Source organism: Canis aureus, chromosome 16 (genome assembly GCF_053574225.1).
Source record: "Canis aureus isolate CA01 chromosome 16, VMU_Caureus_v.1.0, whole genome shotgun sequence".
NCBI lineage: Eukaryota > Metazoa > Chordata > Mammalia > Carnivora > Canidae > Canis > Canis aureus.
In genome coordinates this window covers 58,650,354-58,670,580 of record NC_135626.1, presented here as the reverse complement: position 1 = coordinate 58,670,580, position 20,227 = coordinate 58,650,354, and the positions used below count along the sequence as shown (strand labels likewise).

Here is a 20,227-nt window from a genome sequence, read left to right as displayed (position 1 = left end):
TGATACTTGATACTAGTTTTAATTAACCTTGGAATTTTTGTCTTGTACTTTTATTCACTGTAACCTAAGAATATAGTAAAACCTCCCTAATTTGTACTATTGTGAGGGAAAGAGAATGCCACATGATTAAACAAGTTCAAGTTATGAGGAATTTTAAGGTACAGATTTATGAGGTTATTGGGTGGAGGTGACACAAAAAACAAAGCGTGCTCTCACCAGCGCGGGAGTGCGTACCTGGTGGCAGCTCTGCAGCTCTTAAAGGAAGCAGCAGATCCAGTTCTCCCAAAGAAGCCAGGTCTCTGCTACAGATAAGCTTGGTTCTTTTGTGAGCCATTCTCACAAAGTACAAAATTTCAACCTACTCCTCTAAAATGATAAATGCTAAGATAATTGATGAGATTTTTTTCTATTAGATATTGACAGAATCCTTTTAAAAAGTAGTATGAACAGAACTCAAAATTGGAATTTTGAAGTTTAACAGGATTTTGCTTTGTGTTAGATAAAGGTTGATTCCTTCTGAAGTGTTTGGAACTCTACTTTGTGTTCTACTAGATATATTCTGCGGAGTATTTCAGTGTTTGGACATTAGTGGCTTCAAAGCACAGTTGGTTCCAAATTTGGCCTCTGGGGCTTTTCATGTTCTTAAAAACATAGCAGTGCTAAACATCAGCTTATCTTCAGAACATTGGCTTAATTACAACATTAACTATATTCACATGCTTTCTGAGGACCCCCTACCTGTAATTTCAGATTTTATATACCTGGAGGCATTTTATATTTCCTAAACATGCTAGATCATAATTTTTGGATTTTCTTCAGTGCAGGACTTTGGCTGGGGAAATATGACCCAAATTCATGAGGAACGGAAATCGTTTAGGTGGTTGAGGCTCACAGTCCCTCCCGACCCTTTCTGAGCCCTTTCCATCCATCATATTAGGAAGGAAAAGATTAGGTGCAGGTGTGCACACCTGCTAATCTTTATAAATGTAGTATGTATGCCTGGGGTCATAGGCTGCCTTCAAGCAGTACCAGGAAATGAATTCTTCTTGAGACCAAGAGTCTTGTCGATTCTCCTTACTTGAATAAAGATTTTGATCGGGAACCCTGGGTGGCGCAGTGGTTTAGTGCCTGCCTTTGGCCCAGGGCGCGATCCTGGGGACCCAGGATCGAGTCCCATGTCGGGCTCCCAGGGAATGGAGCCTGCGTCTCCCTCTGCCTATGTCTCTGCCTCTCTCTCTCTCTCTGTGTGACTATCATAAATAAAAAAAAAAAAAAAAAGATTTTGATCATTTTCATGAAATATTGCAGAGGTCATTGCAGCTAAGTATTCACTACTCCATTCTTGGAGGAGTCAACCAAGTCACACTGTAAATGGCTAAAATGATTTTTTTATCTTAAAATATCTTTTAAGTTAAACTTTTAACTATGTACACTAAATTCTCACTATTACTGTGCTCCATGATCCTAAACATAGAGATATGTTACCAGGTGTTAGCTGTTGCAGACCTGCAAATTGCTAGATTCCAGGGTGTTTTTTGATTTTTATTTTGCTTTAAATTTGAGCCATTATCTTAGGAAGATCACGAAAAATTGGGAGTGATTTTAAGAATTCTGAACCAAAATAGGTTGTTTTGCCACAATACTGTTGACTATGTCATAGTTTAGGTAGCAAACATCTTCCACGTGTTCAGACAGCTGACTACTTTGTAAACCCCCTTTTATTTCCAATTGCTGTGGATTCAAGGAAATTGTATTCTTCGGAGTGTATAATTACTTGCTTTTTCCCTTTTAATGTTAGGGTTTGCGTTCTGTTCCTACCTGACAAGTTGCATTAAGCATGTATTGTTACCCATCCCTGGCTGGACCTGTCAGTGGAGGTGCACGGGCCCAGAACTTGGCTGGTCCCTGCTTGGCTTGGGCTGCGGGTAAGCCAAACCACTACCCTCCTTTTCCCTTGTAAAACTGAAAGAAAAAAAAATCCTTAATAAAACCTTGTAATTAACACACAGCGCGTTGGGTGCCTTTATTGGGTGGCAGTGTTGGGTTATGTTTTGGCTCCGCAACTTTTTCACAACTGAGCCTATAGGTCACAGCTACCTCCCTAAACTTTGGGATGTGGGACCCATGCATAATTGTTCGTTAGTTTCACACGTCAATTTCCCAATCTTCATACATTTCTCACGCCCTCCACCCGGCCACGGCCACGAGTCAGCTCTCAGAGGAGGTCCTGGAACACAGGTCCCCAGCAGTCCCCCAGGAGGCCGAGAGGAGTAAGCCGAACAACTCGGGAGTCGGATACCCTCCTTCCCAAGCGGCGTAGCGGCCGCTCCTAGCAACGCGCAGGGCCGCGGACAGAGGCCTGGTCTCCACTAACGGCCGTGGCGCGGCACTCTGGGAAATGTAGTTTATCTCGGCGTCCCCTGTTCCCTAAGCTCCGGCTAGTGAACGGACAGAGGACTACAACTCCCAGGATGCCTCGCGCCTCGCCTTTCTCTTCCATTCCGGCCAGTGAGAGATTGGCGTCCGCGGGGCTCCGGGGCGGGAGGCCGGAGCGAGCTGGGCTCGAGGGGGGTCTCGACCAGCGGCGATGGCTGGGACAGGTCCCAGCGGCTGCGCCTCCGCGGGGAATGGCGCGTAACCCGGGGGGTTTCAGGGGCCGGGAAGACAGTAGGCCGCGCTCGGGGTTGAGCTGGGACGGACGTGCGGAGCGGGTGGCGCGGGGGTGGGGGGCGCGGAGTCTCCGGCCCGAGTGGGTGATTCGGCGCGGCCCTTGCTAGGGATCTTTAAATGCCTGGCACGGAGTTGGCTCTGCAGATGCGATGACGCGGTGGTACTTTGTGGCACTTTGGCCTTTGCAGACTTCTCAGAGATTCCCCCGTCCTGGGACTCCAGGACGGAATCCCCTGGAGAGGCAGAAGCTATGATGTGCTAGAAGACAAAACGTGTTTGGCGTAGGTCGTGAAAATTGCCTTTACAAAGAAAGAGAAACACAAACATCCGGAGTGGCCAGTGCACGTAATCCCAGATGAATTTCGCATTCTATTAACAGGACCTGCAACGCCAGACAAATAGAGATGATCCCCTCTGACTCCTTTCTTCCAAGGCTTGGGAAGGTGGGTCTTGGTAATGCCCAGGTGAGGGAAGGAGAGAGTGACACCCGGAGTGAAACACTTGGCTGTTAATGGATTAAGTCGGATTTGCAGTTAACATGAAGGGAAAAATTTCCACAGTCTGTGAAAATAGTGTCAAGGAGTAACCAGCGCTCACGTCCACTCTTTGTGCTGAATACACAAATGTAGTCATGGGTGTTGCCTGGGAATGGGTATTGGCCAATAGTGCCAGGCACCCACCTCCTTTCTCAGATGGGTACCTACCATCTCCTGCATCCTCTTTCAGGGGAAGAGATGGGGACCCCTGCATTCTATGTGAGTAATCTCCAGGGCTCAGAAAGCTCATTAGGTCACCCAGAGCACGTTGCTTCTCATCTAAGTAGCTTTCTTTCCCTATAAGGAATTTTTATTGATGGAACTAGATTTTAACCTCTTGAACGGGTAGAGTCAGAGAAGCCTTGATGGGCCTTGGACGCAAGCACTGTTAAAGTGACATCACTTTTAAGCACCCACTTGAATTTTCTTCATTAGTGAGGATGAGCCTGATGTGGGCAGAATTCAAATGAGCTGGACAGCGCTGTGAACAAGCTACAAGCAGCTCCCATAGCCTCGAGATGGTAGGCAGAATGCAGACTCTCACCTCTACTTCCACCTCCAAGATCTCGACTGTGTGGAGAACTTTAGGGGCTGGGTGACAAGGACCAGGATATGGTCCCCAGAGAAGAATGATGGGAGGTAGAATTGATACCAAACTTATTAAGAAATGAGCAAGCCTTCTGAGCCTCCGAAAGGCCAGCCAGAAGCATTTTTAAGTGTCTCTTGCTGGTGTTGAGAAGTCAGGGATACAGAAGAGGGGGAAAAAATCTTCCCAGTCATGTTACATCCTACCCAGGAGGGTTTGCATGTGACATCTGGAAATCAGGGAAGAGGAGAGACTTCTGCCCACCGGATGGCACCAACAGTGGCATCCATTGCTGATTAGTGGTGGCTGTTTCCATGGTCTGAATGAATCTATTCTCAGAAACTCTGGGAAAGTATAAAGAGCTTCTGTCTCTAAATGCCATTGGTTCTCCTTTTCCTCTGGCGACTTGGCAAAAGGCAAAATGATTTATTCCGTATTCTCAGTTTCAGCCACATTCACTGCTTTGATTTTGTTAATGTGATTTGTTTTTCCAATTTTAGGCGCCAAAAACCAAGAAGGGATTGAAAGGTGAGTGGAAAAATGGAACATCACCCGTAAGCCAAAAATAATTCCTGACCTTTCATCCAAAAATAACTAGACATGTCGGTATCTAAATGTTTTTGATGTGAGTCTTGTCGGTTTCCCCATGATTGCACAGGAAGCTTAGATCTTCTAGGGAACTCCCTGTGCTGCCTATTGGCCCTCAGAGAAATCCAGAAATAGGGTTGGGGCTTGGAGATAAAGTCTTTGTCGGGCTCTGTAACCAGAAGTATATGGTTGGTGTTAAGGCTAATAAAGACTTAAATAAGGTTTAAGCTTAAATAAGGTTTAAGCTGGATGCAAGAATAATTCAGTACTTGTACTGAATGGTTTCCCCCATGGGCCCCCTTTGGAAAGTGGCCAAGGAGATGTACCTCCAGACCCATTCTGGGGCAGGGAGAAGTCTCAGATGAAAGGACATGAGGAAGCCATTGGTGTGAAAGAAGCTTGTGTATGCCTAATAGTGTTGGACACTTTTCCCAAAGAAGTACATGGGGCTTTATTCAGAGTTTGGAAGACTGTCATGTTGGCCCGTAGAATGTAGGCTGTCCTGAAGATCCTCACCATCATCCTTTGAGAAAGTTATCTTCAATTTCTACCCTGGGATCTTTCAACAAGGTATTATGATCTGTTGCCAGAGAGCTGGGAAATGTGTCGTGGTCACTGAAGAGAAAATGGGGCCCCAGTCCCGGCATCTGAGCGCTCTAATGTTGAGGAGTCTGGAATTAGAATAAGGTCTCAAGACGTGAGGCATGTTAAGGACATTCTTCCTTCTTCCTAAAGTCTTGACAGTTCCTTTTCTGTTCCAGGCTCCATTGATGATGTCCTCGGTGACCTCTTAGGGGATGAGCGTAAGTGCCCCTTCTCCAGAATCCCCTGAATTAGGCTTGTTCTTTTTTTTTTTTTTTTTTAAGATTTATTTATTTATTTGAGAGAGAGGCAGAGAGGCAGAAAGAGAGGGAGAAGCAGAGAGAGAATCCCTAGTAGACCTCTCGGTGAATGCAGAGCCTGACTCAGGACTCCAGTTCATGACCCCAAGGTCATGACCTGAACCTAAATCAAGAGTCAAACGCTTAACCAGCTGAGCCACCCTTGTGCCCTTCTTTCTTTCTTTTTTTATTGAAATCTAATTCACACAAAATTCACTCTTTCAAGTGTACAATTTGCTGGCTTTTAGTATGTTCACGAAGTTACACAACTATTACCACAGTCTAATTCCAGAACAATTTCATCACTCCCTAAGAAAACTCCATGCCCATTAGCAGTGAATCCTATTCTCCCCTCCCCCAACCCTAGATAGCCACTTACTCCCTCTCCTTCCCGTGTGTTTGCCTGTTATAGACGTGTTGTATAAGATGGAATTATGAAAAAAAAAAAAGATGGAATTACGTACTACGTGGTTTTTGCATCTGGCCTCAGTCACTCACTGTGATGTGTTCCCAAGGCTCATCCACGCTGTGCCATTCCTTCCTTCCTTCCTATGACTGGACACTATTCCGGTGTGGGGATGGACCATGTTTTGCTGATCCACTCATCAGGTGGTAGACACCTGAGTGGTTTCCACATTTGGGCTAGACTGTTATGAATGATGCTCTTAGGAAAACCAGGTCCACGTTTTTGTGTGGCCGTATGTTTTCAGTTCTGGGGGGATGGTGAGGAATGGAATTACCTATATGGTACCTCTGTGTCTAACTTTTTGAGGCACCACCAGGCTATTTTCCACAGCAACTGTACCATTTTGCATTCCCGCCCACAGTGGATGAGGGTTCCAGTTTCTTCACATCCCTGCAAACACTTGCTAATTTCCTGTCTTTTTGATTATGCCCATCCTAGTGCGTAGACAGTTGCATCTCATGGTAGTCCTTTTTTTTTTTTCTCAAAATTAAATTTAATTAGTTAACATGTAGTGTATTATTAGTTTCTGAGGTAGACATCAGTGATTCATCAGTCTTATTTAACACCCAGCACTCATTCCATCACATGGCCTCCTTAATACCCACACACAGTGACCCCATCCCTCTACCCCCCTTCCCCTCTCATTGCAGTTTTGTTGTGCATTTCCCTAATGACTAATGATGCTGAGCATCTTTTTCATGGGTTTATCAGCCATTTGTGTCTCTTCTTTGGAGAAAGATCTATTCAGATCCTTTTTTAAGCTGAGTTATCCTTTTACTGTTGAGTTGTAAGAGTTTCATATGTTCTGGACACTAGTCTTTTACGCTCTGTGTCCACGTCTGCTGTATTGAGGAGGGGTCTTCCAGGTTGTAGAGAGCTCACTGGGGACAGCCTGGCTGAGGATCCCCATCCACCCAATCCCGCCTGGCCCAGAAGAACTCATGGAGCCAAAGCCTTGGGTTCCAACTGAGAGCTTTGGGTGGTGGAAGTGCTTCATGGGGTTGGGCCCCTTGGGCCCCAGCTGGAGGTGTTTCTTAAAGAGCTTGGTGGGGAATTTCAGTCCTTTTCATCTGCCTCCAGTTCGCTAGCTAAATGGCATCATTTCTGTTTTCTTTTTTTTTTCCAGTGACACTACCAGAGGAGCCTGTTAAACTGGCTTCACGTTCCCGAGATGCCCAAGGCGTAGCCCAGGCTCTCCCTTCTTCCAGGGCTAGAACGAAGTAAGAGCAGGACTGGCCTGGGTGACTGTGACCCCTTCAGCCCAAATGCTCTTGCCTCCGCACCCCCAATTTCCTTTTGTTGTGCTCCCTGTTTCTCCCGCTGGTTCTTCTTCCCTTCCCTCTGTTCCTGGCCTGTGAAGGAACCTGAGGGGTGGAAAGAGAACTGACCAGGGGTCAGAAGTCCTGGCTGTTGATCCTACATCCACTGCTCACTGTGTGATCTTGGGTGATTCCTGAACCTCTCTGAGCCTTGATGTTCTTATCCTCAGATTAAGAGGATTGGCCTAGATTGGTGGCTTTCTGATTGTTCTCTTTTTTTAAGATTTTTTTTTTTAACTTCTTTTTTTGTGAGAGAGAAAGAGAGACAGCATGAGCAGCAGAGAGAAGGAACCTAACAGGGAGCCCAACGCAGGCAGGGCTTAATCCCAGGACCTCAGGATCATACCTGGGCTGAAGCAGACACTTAACAAACGGAGCCATCCAGGTGCCCCTCAGATTGTTCTTCTAAAGTGCTCCTGACAGTTGAGAGATAGGAGGCGGTTTTGTGAGCTCTCCACTCCCCACTTTCACCTTGGCCAGTGCAGTTCTGTTTTACTCTCTGGTCTATTGTTTTTTAGCAGTTGTTTTTCCATCTTGTGGCTATTCTCTTTTTTTGAAATACAGTTGACATCCAGCGTTAAGGTGGTCTTAAGCGTACCACACAGTAATTGGATAGGTCTATAGTTATGCTGTGATCACCATAAGTGTTAAACAGATTGTTTTTCACGGGGCTTTACCGCTTTAGAAAATTGAAAATCTCTGCATTAGGCGTCCTGTGACATTCCTTCGAACAACTCTGTCCCTTTCCCCTGGAGAAGTCTCTCCCAGGTTCGCTGGGCTCTAAGCCACCTTCCTTTCTTGGAATCAGTGCCCTGGGGATGCAGGTGGGTGCCAATTGTGCCTCTTCATAGGTCCCTCCTGGAAGACTATGCCTTCAGTACCACCGCAGGCCTGACGGGACTTGATGCTGAGGTGAGCCTGGTCCACCCTCCTTCCTGCCCTCTGCTTATCCCCAGAAACAATGAAATGAGGGTGGTAGCTGGGAGGTTGCTCACAACAAAGGTTTAGAAGTCTCTGCAAAGCCAGTGTTCTTAAAATAATACCCAAGGGCTGCCAAGTGGACCCAAAGTGGACCCCATGTGCTTTTCCTTCCTGCCAATGAGATGAGCTAGAAAGTAGAGCCCCCAGCAAGTGTTAGAGGCTCAGGTGTCCCCTGGTACTGTGCTGGTAATCAACTCCCCTGCCATCCAGTGATGGCGGTATAGCGATGGCCTATGATGGAAGGGTCCTTTCTGGTTAGGAGGGGCAGAAGGTGGCAGCGCTTTCTGGGTCTCCACGCCTGGTAGCTTTGACTTCTGTTGATACTTAAGACCCAGATGAAGGCAGGACCTCCTCATTGTGTCTCACTGGCCGAGCTGCCGTCTGCCCTCCTGGTAGCAAGGTAACAGGAGCTAGAGCTCTGAACTTTGTTGGGCCTCAGCTAATGTGTTCTTACCCTCCCGTGGATGTAGGTGTCTGACGTCTCAGATGCAGACCCACAGAATTTGCTCCAGACTCTGAAGGTACTGACCCAGCTTGCACAGTTCTGGGAGCAGGGGCGGGTGGCAGGAATGCTCTGTGTCAAGCATTCTTCTCCCCCACATTTTCCCCTTTACAATTTGTGTTTCTCATCCACGAGCTGCCACCCTTCATGTCCCTGTGGCTAGAAATCCATTTTCCTGGTGTAGAAAGATGCATCCACCCGGAGACACAGTCATGCACCAGGCCCCTAGTGCAGTGAGGCTGGCTCCCACTCAAAGCCACCACAACCATCGAGGGGAAAGGAGAGACTGTCTCCTCTAAAGTAGCTCTTAACCATTCTCTGGGTTTCTCTCCACATCCCCTGCCAAGTCCCCTCAGTCCAGCTGTGCTCTCATTTGGATCAAGCCCTAAGCTAAGCTTGGCAATGGAATTTTAAGACATAAATTCTGTACGGTTTATAAGCTAATCCCCCAGGACTCAGGTGGCCTAGCTGGGGTCTGAAACCTTAGGTCACCTTTGCTCCCCCCGCCCTTCCATCCAGCAGCACCCTCCTGCCCAACATCCTGCCTCTCGTCCCTCTTATTAACCCATGGTCCCAGGCCGAGGCTGAGCGCTTGCTTCCAGCCCTGGGGTGGAAAGGAGGGCTAAAGAGTTGGAGTCTGTTCCCTTCTTGGCTCCATATTCAGCCTCTCTAACCTCATCCTGAAATCACTCTTCCCCCCAGGGCCGAGCCACTGGCACCCCCAGCTACAACCCTCAAGTCCTCTGATTCAGCTGCTGGTGGTTACTTTGAGTCTCACTCCAGAACCATGAGCTAGACCCCCACCCCCAGCTTGCTTTGCTTCCCTGTGGTCTAGTTGTCTTTCCCACTCCTCATTTCCCTTCGTTCTCCACACTTCTGCCCCTGAGGTGCCAGGCGTCCTAAGTCCTCATCTCCTGACAAGGATCCGCATTTGGCAAGTCTGTACTGGGTGCCTTCCTCTACTGGCTGGGTTCCTGGACCCTTCTTGCAGCCCGGCAGCGGTCCCTCTGGGAGTTTTCAATCCCAGGATCCTGCTGTTTTCTTCCTGCCATAGAGCTTCACTGCCTACTAAGCTGTGCGAGAAGCTTTGGTGACCAGGTTTTAGTGAACCTGCTAGTAAGCGATGGTCAGGGAGCCATCCAAGCTTACCTGAGACTGAGCCAGTGGAGACTTTGTGCTTTGGCCTGGCCTCTCACCTTGTTCTATAACTCTGTCAGGATCAGTTCCCCAGACCAAGTCCCCATTTGTCCCCTGTGAAGTATAGAGGCAGGATCACCACCAGGCTGCTCGGAGCACAGGGGCGTTTAGCATCACTAGCTAAGCACCTGTGAAGACGCCTCCCTCCCTCCCACTTTTCCAGGATCTGGATGACATGGATGCCGATCTCTTAGGTTTGAAGAAGTCTAATCTGACCTCTAACAGAAGAGCTGCAAAGGGTTCTGGGAAAGAAGAGCTGCCCAGTCGTCCCAAACCTGCCAGTATATTGACAGCCAGTGAGAAAGGTGAGTGAGAGAGAGTTCCTCAGGTCCAGGGACGCTCTGGGGACAGGGAGGATAGTCAGAAGGTAACTCTCATTCCTGCAGGTTTTCTCTCTCTGGGGTGGAGAGGCCATTTGAGAGTTTGTGATTGGGGAGGGGACAGCTTCCTCCCTTCCTAGTGTGGGTCCAGTTCCTCGAAGCTCCACATGGCAGCTCCCGGAGAAACCCTTTGAGTTAAACTGGGGGATTTAGGGGGAGCCTGTGGACCTCCCAAGTCCATGACTGTGTTTGGAGTGACATGTGACTGGGGAGCAGGAGGAGACTCCAGACCACATTTCCCTGCCAGAAGCCTGTGTGAGAACCAGGGAGGTGTCAACCCATCCCACCTCTATCTCCATGGCCACGAGCTCTCAGCCCCCCAGGGAGAAGCACGAGCCATTCCAGGATCCCAGTCGTGGTGTGGCAGGACCTTGGCTGGGAGAGGCCCAGGCCCGTGACCTTGTCTTCTGTTTGCTTCTTGCAGGTGATGCCACTCCTGCCAAGAAGCCCCCTCCCTCTCCCAACAACTTTGGGCATCAGAACAGAAAGTTTTCCTTCAAAGGTACCACAGGCCCCATGGTCATGCTTCTGGGACGCTTTGGTTTTGAGGGTGAGGAGCCTGGGTAATGCTCACTTGCTTGCCCAAGCTTAGGTTGCCATGTGTGTCAGAGGAGGAACAGACATCCGGTGCCACCAGTTTAGCTTCTCAGGAATTCAGAGAGGGACTGATGTGTTGGCGGGGAGATTTGGGTAACTTATTTGTAGGGACTTTGAAGCCAATTTATAAGCTATAAGAATTCCCTTCCCTCTTCCAAATACATGAATGTTTTACTTCACTTCTGATGCCTGATGGACATTTCCAGAAGGCTGTGCAGACAGCAGAGTCTGGAGGCCCATAGGCAGGCCCAGGCCGCTCTCCGGCTCCTTGTCTCCTTGCCAAGGCTGCTCTGTGTCCTCTGGATGCTCAGTTGCCTATTCATGTATTCGAGTAGCTAGAAATCTCCACTGGACCGCGCAGGGCTTGTTTTCCTGACCAAAGTGTGCAGTCTGACCTATGCTTTCCCTTCTGGCCCTGAGACTTGGAAGACCCCTTGGCGGGACTTCTCTCTGACGATGAGGAAGGGATCACCAAGAAGCCACCTGGGGCAGCGAGTAAAGTGGCTTCTGAAAAGAGCCCAGCCCCAGTCAGAGATCAAGGTAGGGAGGATGAGCGTGTCGTTCGTTCTGGGCAGATGCAGTTGGCACAACCAGAGACTCCACCCGGCAGGTACTACAAGTCCCAGATCCCTGACCAAGAGATTCCCAGTGTCTCAGAACAGGGGGTGGGGCGGGGGAGTCCAGTCCTGTGGGCAGACCAGACACGTGTGCTTCCTGCTGCCACAGCCAGAGGTCCGGGTCTCGGAGAAACGCCCCCCCCAACCCCACCCCTTCAGACACCACAGTTGAGGGCATGGTGAGCTGTGGGCATTGCGCCTGGTGTTCTGTCTTCTAGGTCCATCTATCCCTCTAACTCCCGGGGACACCCCGGTCCGAAAGAGAGAAGAAGTGCTATTTGATGAGGAGGATGATGTCATGGCCACCCTGGGGTTTGCAGACAGCCCCACGGCAGACAGGAGGCAGATGGGCGACCAGTAAGGGTCCTTATGGGTGAAGAAACCTGGCCATACAGCTGCTCCAGGTCCAGGGAAGAGCTAGAGGGCGGGCACGGTGAGGCCCCGCAGGAGCACCTGCCGTTCACATGTACCTGTGTGTGTCCCATCCTGCAGGGAAGGGCCCCGTTCTGCTCGCTCCAGGCTGGATGAGCTGCTGGGTCTGGGCACTGCCACCAAACTCCTGGCCCGCCCAGGTACTGGGGAACGTAGAGAATTCAGGCTGGACAAGAGGTACCAGAGGCCACAGGGTGAGGAAGCTTGCGGGGCAGGGGAGGTGAGGTGAGGGGCTCCCAGACCACATTTTTACCAGAACCCATAATAAATAAGCTTACATCACAACACACATTATCGCAACTGAGATAAAAGTGTCACAAAACGATAATTACCATGTTCGATATTCTGTTACTTTGTATTTATGTGCTGTTTGATTTTTAAAAACATTGGTTGTGACTCACAACAACTCTTGACCAGCTGGTAGGTCACAGTTTGAAAAAGGTCGCTCTAGACCAGCGTTTCTCAAAGTGTCAGCCCACGGGCCATCTGTTGAGAATCGTTCTCATGGCACACACAGCTCCCCAGGCCTCATCTACAGGATGCCTGGGGCAGGATCCCACCAGGGCATTTTTCACAGCTCCCAGATGATGCCCAGAGTGCTGGGTCCTAAAACATCGAGCTCTCACCAGCACGGCACCCCTGCTTCCCCCAGAGCAGCTTCACCTTTATTTACGTGCTGACACATCAAGTTACCAGTTTGGGTTTTTTCAACAGAGTTCTACAGCCACAAGTCTGATTCCCTTGCTCTTGATCACAGGATTCTTCCTTTACAGACAAAGAAGATCCCCGGAGTGATGAAGACTTCATCTTCGGGGACTACCAGCCCACCGTGGGCTCCGGTGAGGGCCGGCAGTGTCGCCGGCAGTCGGTCAGGTAAGCGGGGCCTGCAGGGAGGCTGGCCTTGGGAGGTGCATGCCCACCAGGAAGGAAGAGGTGCCCCAGCCTCCCTATCCCCATCCTGCCGACAGTTTGTTTGGGAACCACACATATGGGGCCTAAGGGTGGTGCAGGTGCAGGAGGAGGGACGTGGCACAGTCCTGCCCTTCCAGGCTGATTTCCTTCCAGCCTCCTTGGAAGGAAAAGGGGGAGGCAGCCCCAGCCCCACTGGGAACCCCTAAAGCCCTAAGCTGCAGAGGTCAGCCGATCTCCCTGAGGAATGTTGGGTCCCAGTGTAGCGAGACCATGAGCCTTCAGTGACTTCTCCACACCATGCTCCCCAGGAATGGGCCTGGGATCCAGCATGGTGCCTCCTGGCGGGCTCATCCCTGTGTGCAGCAAAACATCAGGTTAGCGGATAGGATTTTCTGAAGTTGGGAGTTTTTCTCCCAGTCAATAGAGCCGATAGAAAAGTTGTAAGGATGGTGCAAAGAACTCCTTCCAGCCCTTGGCCCAGAATCTGCGGTGGTTGATATTATGCCATGTTGGCCTTATCAGCCTTTCTATCTCAGTAACCCTACATGCACATTGGCATTTGTTCCAGTCCTGGTGTGTTCTTGCACCTTGGAACCTGCGGCCAGTGGCCAGTAGCACTTCTAGATAGCAGCTAAATAAACAAACAGGTAACACTGTTGATAGAAAACCTAAAACTACTCGATCCAACTGATTTTTCTCTGGGCATGCGCACCCGTGGTTGTAATTCGGTGCTGTTAGCTACGGATAGGATGGTCACCTGTTCACATGGTGGAATTCAAGGTGTCTGTGTTTGCTGGCCGCTGCTCTGCCACCCGAGCTGCTGTGGGCACTGTGCTTGCTGGGCGTCAGGCTGGCTGCACAGAGCCCCGGGCACCTCTGACTCTTTAGTGCAGGCCTCATAGTCACCCCAAGCAGTGGAGGGAGAGGCTGGTCAGGGGGATGTTTGGAAGACCTCTTTGCCCTGCCTTAGACCCCCCTCCTCTCTATCTTAAAGTAGGTTCCTAGCAGAAGGTGGCGCAGACCCCAAGGGAGAACCAGGCTCCAAACAGAGCACCCTAGCGGCCTCCAGCCCCACCCACCCTAAGAAGGGAGGAGCTGACTGGTTGGGCCTCAAGGATGAGGACCTGCTCCCTCCCTCTCCCACCGGAGAGGCAGAGGCGCAGAAGGGAGGCTCAGCACTCTCCACATCCTCCGTGCTCCCTCCCAAGAGCCAGCACTCTGCCCCAGGCCGGCACTCTACCTCCCCTGGACTGCCCTCCTCCTCTTCGGGGGCCAAGCTACCAACTGGGGGTGCAGATATCCTTGCCAAAGCCAGTCAGGCCTCCAAGCTGGGAGCTTCTGAGGAGAAAGAGGAAGAGGATTGGCTGAGTCATGCCTTGTCTCGGAAGAAGTCCCAGGATCTGGCCAGAGAGGAACACAGTGAGGCCTCTAAAGGCCAGAATCTGGTGGGGGCAGGAGGCAGCCCCCCTGCCAGCAGGTACGGATTGGGGCTACTATCTAGGGCAGGGAGGTCCAGGCTGGGGCATGAGGGGCCATCTCCATGCCTCATTTAGGAGTGCCAGCCTAGGGATCCCTGGGTGGCGCAGTGGTTTAGCGCCTGCCTTTGGCCCAGGGCGGGATCCTGGAGACCCGGGATCGAATCCCATGTCGGGCTCCCGGTGCATGGAGCCTGCTTCTCCCTCTGCCTGTGTCTCTGCCTCTCTCTCTCTCTCTCACTGTGTGCCTATCATAAATAAAAAATAAAAAAAATTAAAAAAAAAAAAAAAAAAAAAAAGGAGTGCCAGCCTGTACCACCTCTTAGCTATGCCTCTCTACCTCTCTGGACAGAGAGAGTGTCTGGCTCCCCACCCTGGCCCAGGTGCAGACAGGAGGGGATCTGGAGGCTGTAGACAACCCTGACTGTCATGTGGACAAGGGCTGACTTGATCAGCCGGGGACAGAGGGCACCTTGATGTGATGAAGCACAGTCATCCTGGTGCCTTAGAGCAAGGGCCTTGCCCACAGTGCCCTTGGGGTCACAAAAGACCCAGCACCCAAATTATTGGTGCCTCTGCTGGCCTGAGCTACCTACAGTACATGACACATGCTCATGCTTTGGGGGAGTATTAGAGAAGACAGTGGCTAAGAGGCAACTCCTAGGGAAAACCACCGTGAGGCAATCCTGTGGGGCAGGACACCAAGTGGCCTCTGAGGGTAAGAGGGCAAAAGGGACTAGAAAGACTGGGATTGTTCAGAGGAAGTGACAAGATGCCAGGTGGCCACAGTGAGGAAGAGGTGAAGTAGGCAATTGTGTGATAGGCCAGAGACATCACCCAGCCCCAAGGGTGGTGTGAATGAGGAGGGTAGTGTTGACCTCCATCTGAAACTAAGCGGAAGGCTTCCCTTTGACCCTGAGAGCCAAGGTGGGTGGAAACCACGGACTGGAGAAAAGAATCCAGAGGGAACTGGACCTGGCAGGAGAGTGAGCAGAGCCCCAGTCTAACTCAGCAAAGCTATGTGGGCCAGAACAAGGCCTTGAACTGAATTCTGGTATCTGTAAGGTGTGGATTGTCATTCCTTGGACTGTCAGCAGACGGTCAGTGCCCCTCCACTGTGCCCTGGCGGGTACTGGAAGGCCAGGGGCTCAGACTTGGGAGGAGAAGTCCCAGGACGGGATGATGGGAACAGGCTGAGGGGAGGAATGGTGAGCAACTTCATGCTCAGGCCTTGTCCCCACCCAGCCATGGTGAGCCCGACCTGAACCTTCTGCTACCTTTGCTTTAACATTTACTTCCTCAGCCAACCTGTTACCAGCGCGCAGGAGTTCGAGCAGGCAGCCACTGGAGGGCCCTCAGGAACAACACAGAAGCCACCTACAAGGCCCGCCACCTCGGGGTGAGAGGCGGGGTTGGGCTTGCGTGTGGGCCTCCTTCCTTAGAGATGATGGGCAGCTGTGCTGGGCTTTGACCTGATCAGTTTGGTATATGGTATTTGGTACCTTGTGTCGGGCCCATGACTATGGGGACCTAAAGCCGGGCCCCATCTCCCTTTACCCAACCAAGACCTCACTCTTAGTGAACTGCCAGCCACCAGGCCTTTCCAGTCAACTACCTGTACCTGTTTTCCTTTCCTGCCCATGCCAACCCTTCTCTTTTCTGCCTGTGTTCCTCACAGGAGGCTATTCACCTTGCCACCACTGACTCCCCAAATCTCTGTGTCCTTAGGTCCCCTGTGACTTGGAACCGGGCTGCCTCGACCCTCCCTGTAGGTGACCCAAAGAAGGGAACAGCCCTTGGAGACCTCTCCAGTGCTGGTTTGTTTCCTACTTTGTTTGATGCTTTACCTCTGGGTGGGGAAGAGGCACTTTGAGCTTCCTTTGGGGTCCTGGAAGGTGAGTAGAGCTTGACTCCCAAACACACAAGAGATGCTCTTCAGGCCTCCTGCTCATTTCTCTGTCGTTGATTTTCAGAGCCTGCAGCTGGTCTCCCGAGGTCCCAGGAGCCCACAGGGCCTTCTCTGCCCGCCCAGGTAGGTAGGGTGGACAGACAGGAATGGGCCTCAGGCCCATGGAGCAAATCTCCCGTGCTCAGAGGCAACAGCTGTAGTTTGAGCCAATAGCCTACGGGGAGTCATGTGTCAGGATAGATAGCACCTCCCCCAGCACTTCCCTCAACTTCTAGCCTTGCCATTCTCGGGCAGAGTCATAGTAATTTATCAACTCTGGGAGGGAATTAGAGGTGGCATCCACAGGGGAGGTTGGGGAGCATGGAGCCAGGAATGGTCAGAAAGTAGGGCTGCAGATGTCCCGTCGTCTGTCTAGAAAGCTGCCTCCATACTTGCTGTCTGCTGTTTGCCAGCTGTGGATGGCAGCCAGTCACGCCTGAGCCCAGCAGTGAGGAGGCCACAGAGACATATCCCCAGGAACCCAGAAGCACCTTTGGAGGTGGTAGGGGGTGGGCAACCTGCAGGAAGAAGAGTAGCACCCAACATTTGGTCTGGAGGCCTGGCAGGAGGACACTACTGTCACAGCTGAGATGCTGCTGGGGCCCTGCGGCTGGTCCAGGGATCTGGAACACCTGCTGGGAAGATGTTCTGAGGGGGGAGCGGAGACTCATTCTAACCAGACTCAGTGGGGAGGTACAACAGTTGCATGACTCCAAGGCCTCGTCCTTGGCCTCTTGGTGTCACATCTCTGTCCCCATCTGCAGCCACAGGTCAAGTGCAGGGCCTGGGAGGTCCAGTGAGCTAAGGGCCAAAGGTAGCTGAGCTTCGCTGAGTCCCTGTCCCCTGGAACATCTCCCACCCTCTCCTGCAGCCTCTGCTCCCGGAGGCCCTGGTGCAGAGCCTGTTGCCAGGCACAGAATACCAGAGACAGCTCCTGGCCGCACAGGTGCAGCTTCAGAGTGGCACTACTGAGCTCCAGGCTGACCTTCTGCAGAGTCAGGCCCAGCTGGCAGAGCTGGAGGCCCAGGTGAAGGGGCAGAGGAGCCCCGGGCTGGGGGGCAAAGCTGAGACGGGAAGGTCTCCCTCTGAGGGCCCGAAGGCTTCCCCAGGGAGCCCCCCTTGCCACCCTCCCACCGTCTCCAGGTGCGGAAGCTGGAGCTAGAGCGGGCACAGCACCAGCTGCTGCTGGAGAGTTTGCAGCAGCGGCACCAGGCTGACCTAGAGCTCATCGAGAGTGCTCACAGGTACCCCCCCAACTCCTCCCATCTGGGTTTCCCAAGCCTCAGGGCCTGCCCTAGCCAACGTGCTCCGAGAGGCTCTTTAGGTATCTCACCTCACCCTCTGAGCCCTACGACTGTGTTTTGTTGGCAGAAGCCGAATAAAGGTGCTAGAAACATCGTACCAGCAACGGGAAGAGCGGCTACGGAGGGAGCATGAGGAGCTGTCGGCCCGGTATCTGTCTCACTGCCAAGAAGCTGAGCAAGCCCACGCCGAGCTCACAGCCCAGCACCAGCGTCGCTTGGCGGCTGCCATGCAAGAGAAGGACCAGGAGATGGAGCGGCTTCGGGAGCTGCAGCGGTGAGGGCGAGGCCCAGGGCAGGCAGGCAGGGGGAGCTGGTTTGGAGGATGGCCAGAGGAAGTCCGTTTCCTGGAGACCCCCCAAGCCGTGGCTCAGCAACTGAAGCGTGACCCCTTCCCTTCCATGTGAGGACCAAGGCCAAGCACACTAACCCACCCACCCCCCTTTGAGTGGAGGGCCCATACTCCTCCAACAGCAGGGCAGGGGTCCCTGGCTGTTTAGGTTAATCCCGGCATCTCAAGGACCTAACTCAACACAGGTCAAGTCCTTCACCCACTGACGCACTCCAGTCTAGTGACTGGATCGACCTTGGAAAGGGTTTGCACTTTTGCGCTTGGTGTGTCCATCTGGTTGCCTTTCTAGATGAGAATGGAACTAAGAACAGGTACATAAGGGAGCCAGTCGATGTGTGCAGAGCAGATTTTTTTAACACTTCCCGGACTGGCCAGACAGAAGAGGCTGTCCACACACCCGTCTTTCCTACTGTGTAAAGCATCCTTTGCTAAATAACAGAAGGAGTCTCCCCGTTAGAGTGGATGTGACATTGAGGCCCCAAGACACATAGGATGAGGAGCCAAGGAAGCAGAGGCAGTGCCTGGAGGAGAGGAGGAGGAGGAGGAGAGACGCCAGGAGCGCTGATGGCTGAGCCCTCTGCCGCGGCTCTGCGCACATGCTCACTGCGCCACCCCCCACTGCTCTCAGGGCCTCCATCCTGGAGATGCGCAAGGACCACGAGGAGCAGCTGCAGCGGATGAAGCTGCTGAAGGACCGCGAGATCGACGCGGTCACCAGCGCCACCTCCCACACGCGGTATGTGCAGCATCCAGGCCCTGCCCACCCGAGGGGCAGACCCATGGCCCGGGGCCAGGCTGACCCAGTACCCGCACCCACCCAGATCCCTGAACGGCATCATCGAGCAGATGGAGAAGTTCTCCAGCAGCCTGCACGAGCTGTCCTCCCGCGTGGAGGCCTCGCACCTCACCACCACCCAGGAACGGGAGCTCGGGCTCCGGCAACATGACCAGCAGCTCCGAGGTACCGGGTGGGCCCCAGGTCCTGCCCCTGCATCCCCATCGCACTAGAACAGTGGGTGGGTGCTGAGTGCCCCATGGCCCCCCCAGCGCTGCAGGAGAGGCTGGGCCAGCAGCAGCGGGACATGGAGGAGGAGCGGAGCCGGCTCCAGGAGGTCATCGGGAAGATGGAGGCGCGCCTGAACGAGCAGAGCCGGCTACTGGAGCAGGTGGGCCATCCTCCTGCCGGCAGGGCCTGTCTCCCCAGCACCCCAGGGGTGCCGCCAGGGCTCTCCTTCCCACGCGTTCTCCCCACCTTGCCCGGGTCCGTCACATTCATCCATCCACCGAAGCCGATGTCTGCTGAGCTCTAAGAGCTGCACGTTTGAAGTCCTGCATATCTTTTGTATAGAAGAGCAAGCTCCATTCTCTAAAAAAGTCATTCCTTTTCTTTCCTTTGTACTAGATTATAACGTGATACATTATATTGAAAAAATTAAAATATGATTAGCAACAAAGGAGCAAATTAAAATTACCCACTAGCCAGAGATAGCCACTGGGGACCTCCCATCCCTCCCATAGACATACTGACCTGGTGTGTTTGTTTCGTGAACCATACGTATTCAGTTATTTGGTAACTATTAAGGCCCTTGTCTCGGGCCATGCTTGTGTGTCCCCTAGTCCCCTGGCATACACCGTGTCACACCTGCCCTGGCACACTTGCCTGCTTGGTGGATGGGAGACAGGCAGGCAGAGTGCAATAGCTGGCACTCTGGGGAGTGGGGCTGTCCGTGGCTGTGCTCCGGCCCTGTGAGGGCTATTCCTGCACCACTAGAACCTTGAGGCACTTCCTCCCCAGCGGCTGGGCCCTGGCAGCCCTGCTCAGCACCTCTCCTTCCGTACCTCTCTGGAGGCGTTTGTGGCCCAGTGTGGGAGAGGCGGGCGGGTTGGCCCAGCTCCCCAGGGCATAGTCAGACCTGACCGGGGCGCAGAGGGTGCAGGTGGAGCGTCGAGGACACATGTGTCCTTAGCCCTCACCTGGCCCCCAGGAGCGATGGCGGGTGAATGCCGAGCAGTCCAGAGTTGAGTCCACGCAGCGCGCTCTGGAAGAGCAGAGGAAGGTCATGGTCCAGCAGATCGCCATGGAGCGGGAGGAGCTGGAGAAGGCCAAGGTGAGTGCAGCCACGCCGTGTATGGCTGTGACCCCTGCCGTAAGCCTAAAGCTGCTCACTGTGTGACCTCACCTCCTTGTCCCAGAGTGCCTTGCTGGAGGAGCAGAAGTCTGTCATGCACAAGTGTGGGGAAGAGCGGCGGCGCCTTGCAGCCGAGTGGGCCGAATTCTATGCACAGCAAAAGCTGAGTAAGGAACGGGCCGAGCGTGAGGCAGAGAGGGCACTGCAGGTGGACACCCAGCGGGAGGGCACCCTCGTCAGCCTGGCCAAGGTAGGGCCCAGAGCCTCCAGGGCAGCGGGGAGTTCAGCAGCCCTGCCCTTTCCTTCCCTGGCTCTTGCTGCTCCTCCATCAGGATGCGTTTGCTTAGTAAAGAGCCTA

At 52.5% G+C, this 20,227-nt stretch overlaps 1 protein-coding gene and 1 long non-coding RNA gene across 13 annotated transcripts in view; one reads left to right on the top strand and one right to left on the bottom strand.

The window, feature by feature from the left end:
- The first annotated feature begins 2,388 nt into the window (after positions 1-2,388).
- Positions 2,389-20,227, top strand: part of FBF1 (Fas binding factor 1) — a 21,694-nt gene continuing 3,855 nt past the window's right edge. The window contains exons 1-26 of one of the 10 annotated variants that reach the window (XM_077854278.1): positions 2,468-2,508; positions 2,859-2,951; positions 3,050-3,134; positions 4,293-4,320; positions 5,142-5,183; positions 6,854-6,947; positions 7,898-7,958; positions 8,498-8,548; positions 9,890-10,031; positions 10,531-10,608; positions 11,124-11,243; positions 11,539-11,677; positions 11,813-11,946; positions 12,526-12,625; positions 13,659-14,141; positions 15,443-15,538; positions 15,868-15,956; positions 16,113-16,171; positions 16,959-17,114; positions 17,231-17,331; positions 17,459-17,665; positions 18,369-18,476; positions 18,562-18,701; positions 18,788-18,906; positions 19,726-19,848; positions 19,934-20,119. In XM_077854278.1, coding sequence (XP_077710404.1) covers positions 3,075-3,134; positions 4,293-4,320; positions 5,142-5,183; positions 6,854-6,947; positions 7,898-7,958; positions 8,498-8,548; positions 9,890-10,031; positions 10,531-10,608; positions 11,124-11,243; positions 11,539-11,677; positions 11,813-11,946; positions 12,526-12,625; positions 13,659-14,141; positions 15,443-15,538; positions 15,868-15,956; positions 16,113-16,171; positions 16,959-17,114; positions 17,231-17,331; positions 17,459-17,665; positions 18,369-18,476; positions 18,562-18,701; positions 18,788-18,906; positions 19,726-19,848; positions 19,934-20,119 — 2,916 coding nt within the window. In that variant the 5' untranslated portion in view covers positions 2,468-2,508; positions 2,859-2,951; positions 3,050-3,074. Of the gene's footprint in view, positions 2,631-2,673; positions 2,956-3,049; positions 3,135-4,292; positions 4,321-5,141; positions 5,184-6,853; positions 6,948-7,897; positions 7,959-8,497; positions 8,549-9,889; positions 10,032-10,530; positions 10,609-11,123; positions 11,244-11,538; positions 11,678-11,812; positions 11,947-12,525; positions 12,626-13,658; positions 14,142-15,442; positions 15,539-15,867; positions 15,957-16,112; positions 16,172-16,958; positions 17,115-17,230; positions 17,332-17,458; positions 17,666-18,368; positions 18,477-18,561; positions 18,702-18,787; positions 18,907-19,725; positions 19,849-19,933; positions 20,120-20,227 lie in introns of those variants that run through there. The other 9 variants (XM_077854270.1, XM_077854272.1, XM_077854271.1 and 6 more) reach the window with 9 other exon arrangements.
- LOC144287037 (uncharacterized) overlaps positions 12,081-20,227 on the bottom strand; it is a 13,977-nt gene continuing 5,830 nt past the window's right edge. Inside the window, exons 3-6 of one of the 3 annotated variants that reach the window (XR_013354963.1) lie at positions 18,993-20,224; positions 16,484-17,735; positions 15,987-16,262; positions 12,081-13,017 (exon numbers count right to left, since the gene is read on the bottom strand). This is a non-coding gene — a long non-coding RNA (uncharacterized LOC144287037). Of the gene's footprint in view, positions 13,018-15,986; positions 16,263-16,483; positions 20,225-20,227 lie in introns of all 3 variants that reach the window. The other 2 variants (XR_013354964.1, XR_013354962.1) reach the window with 2 other exon arrangements.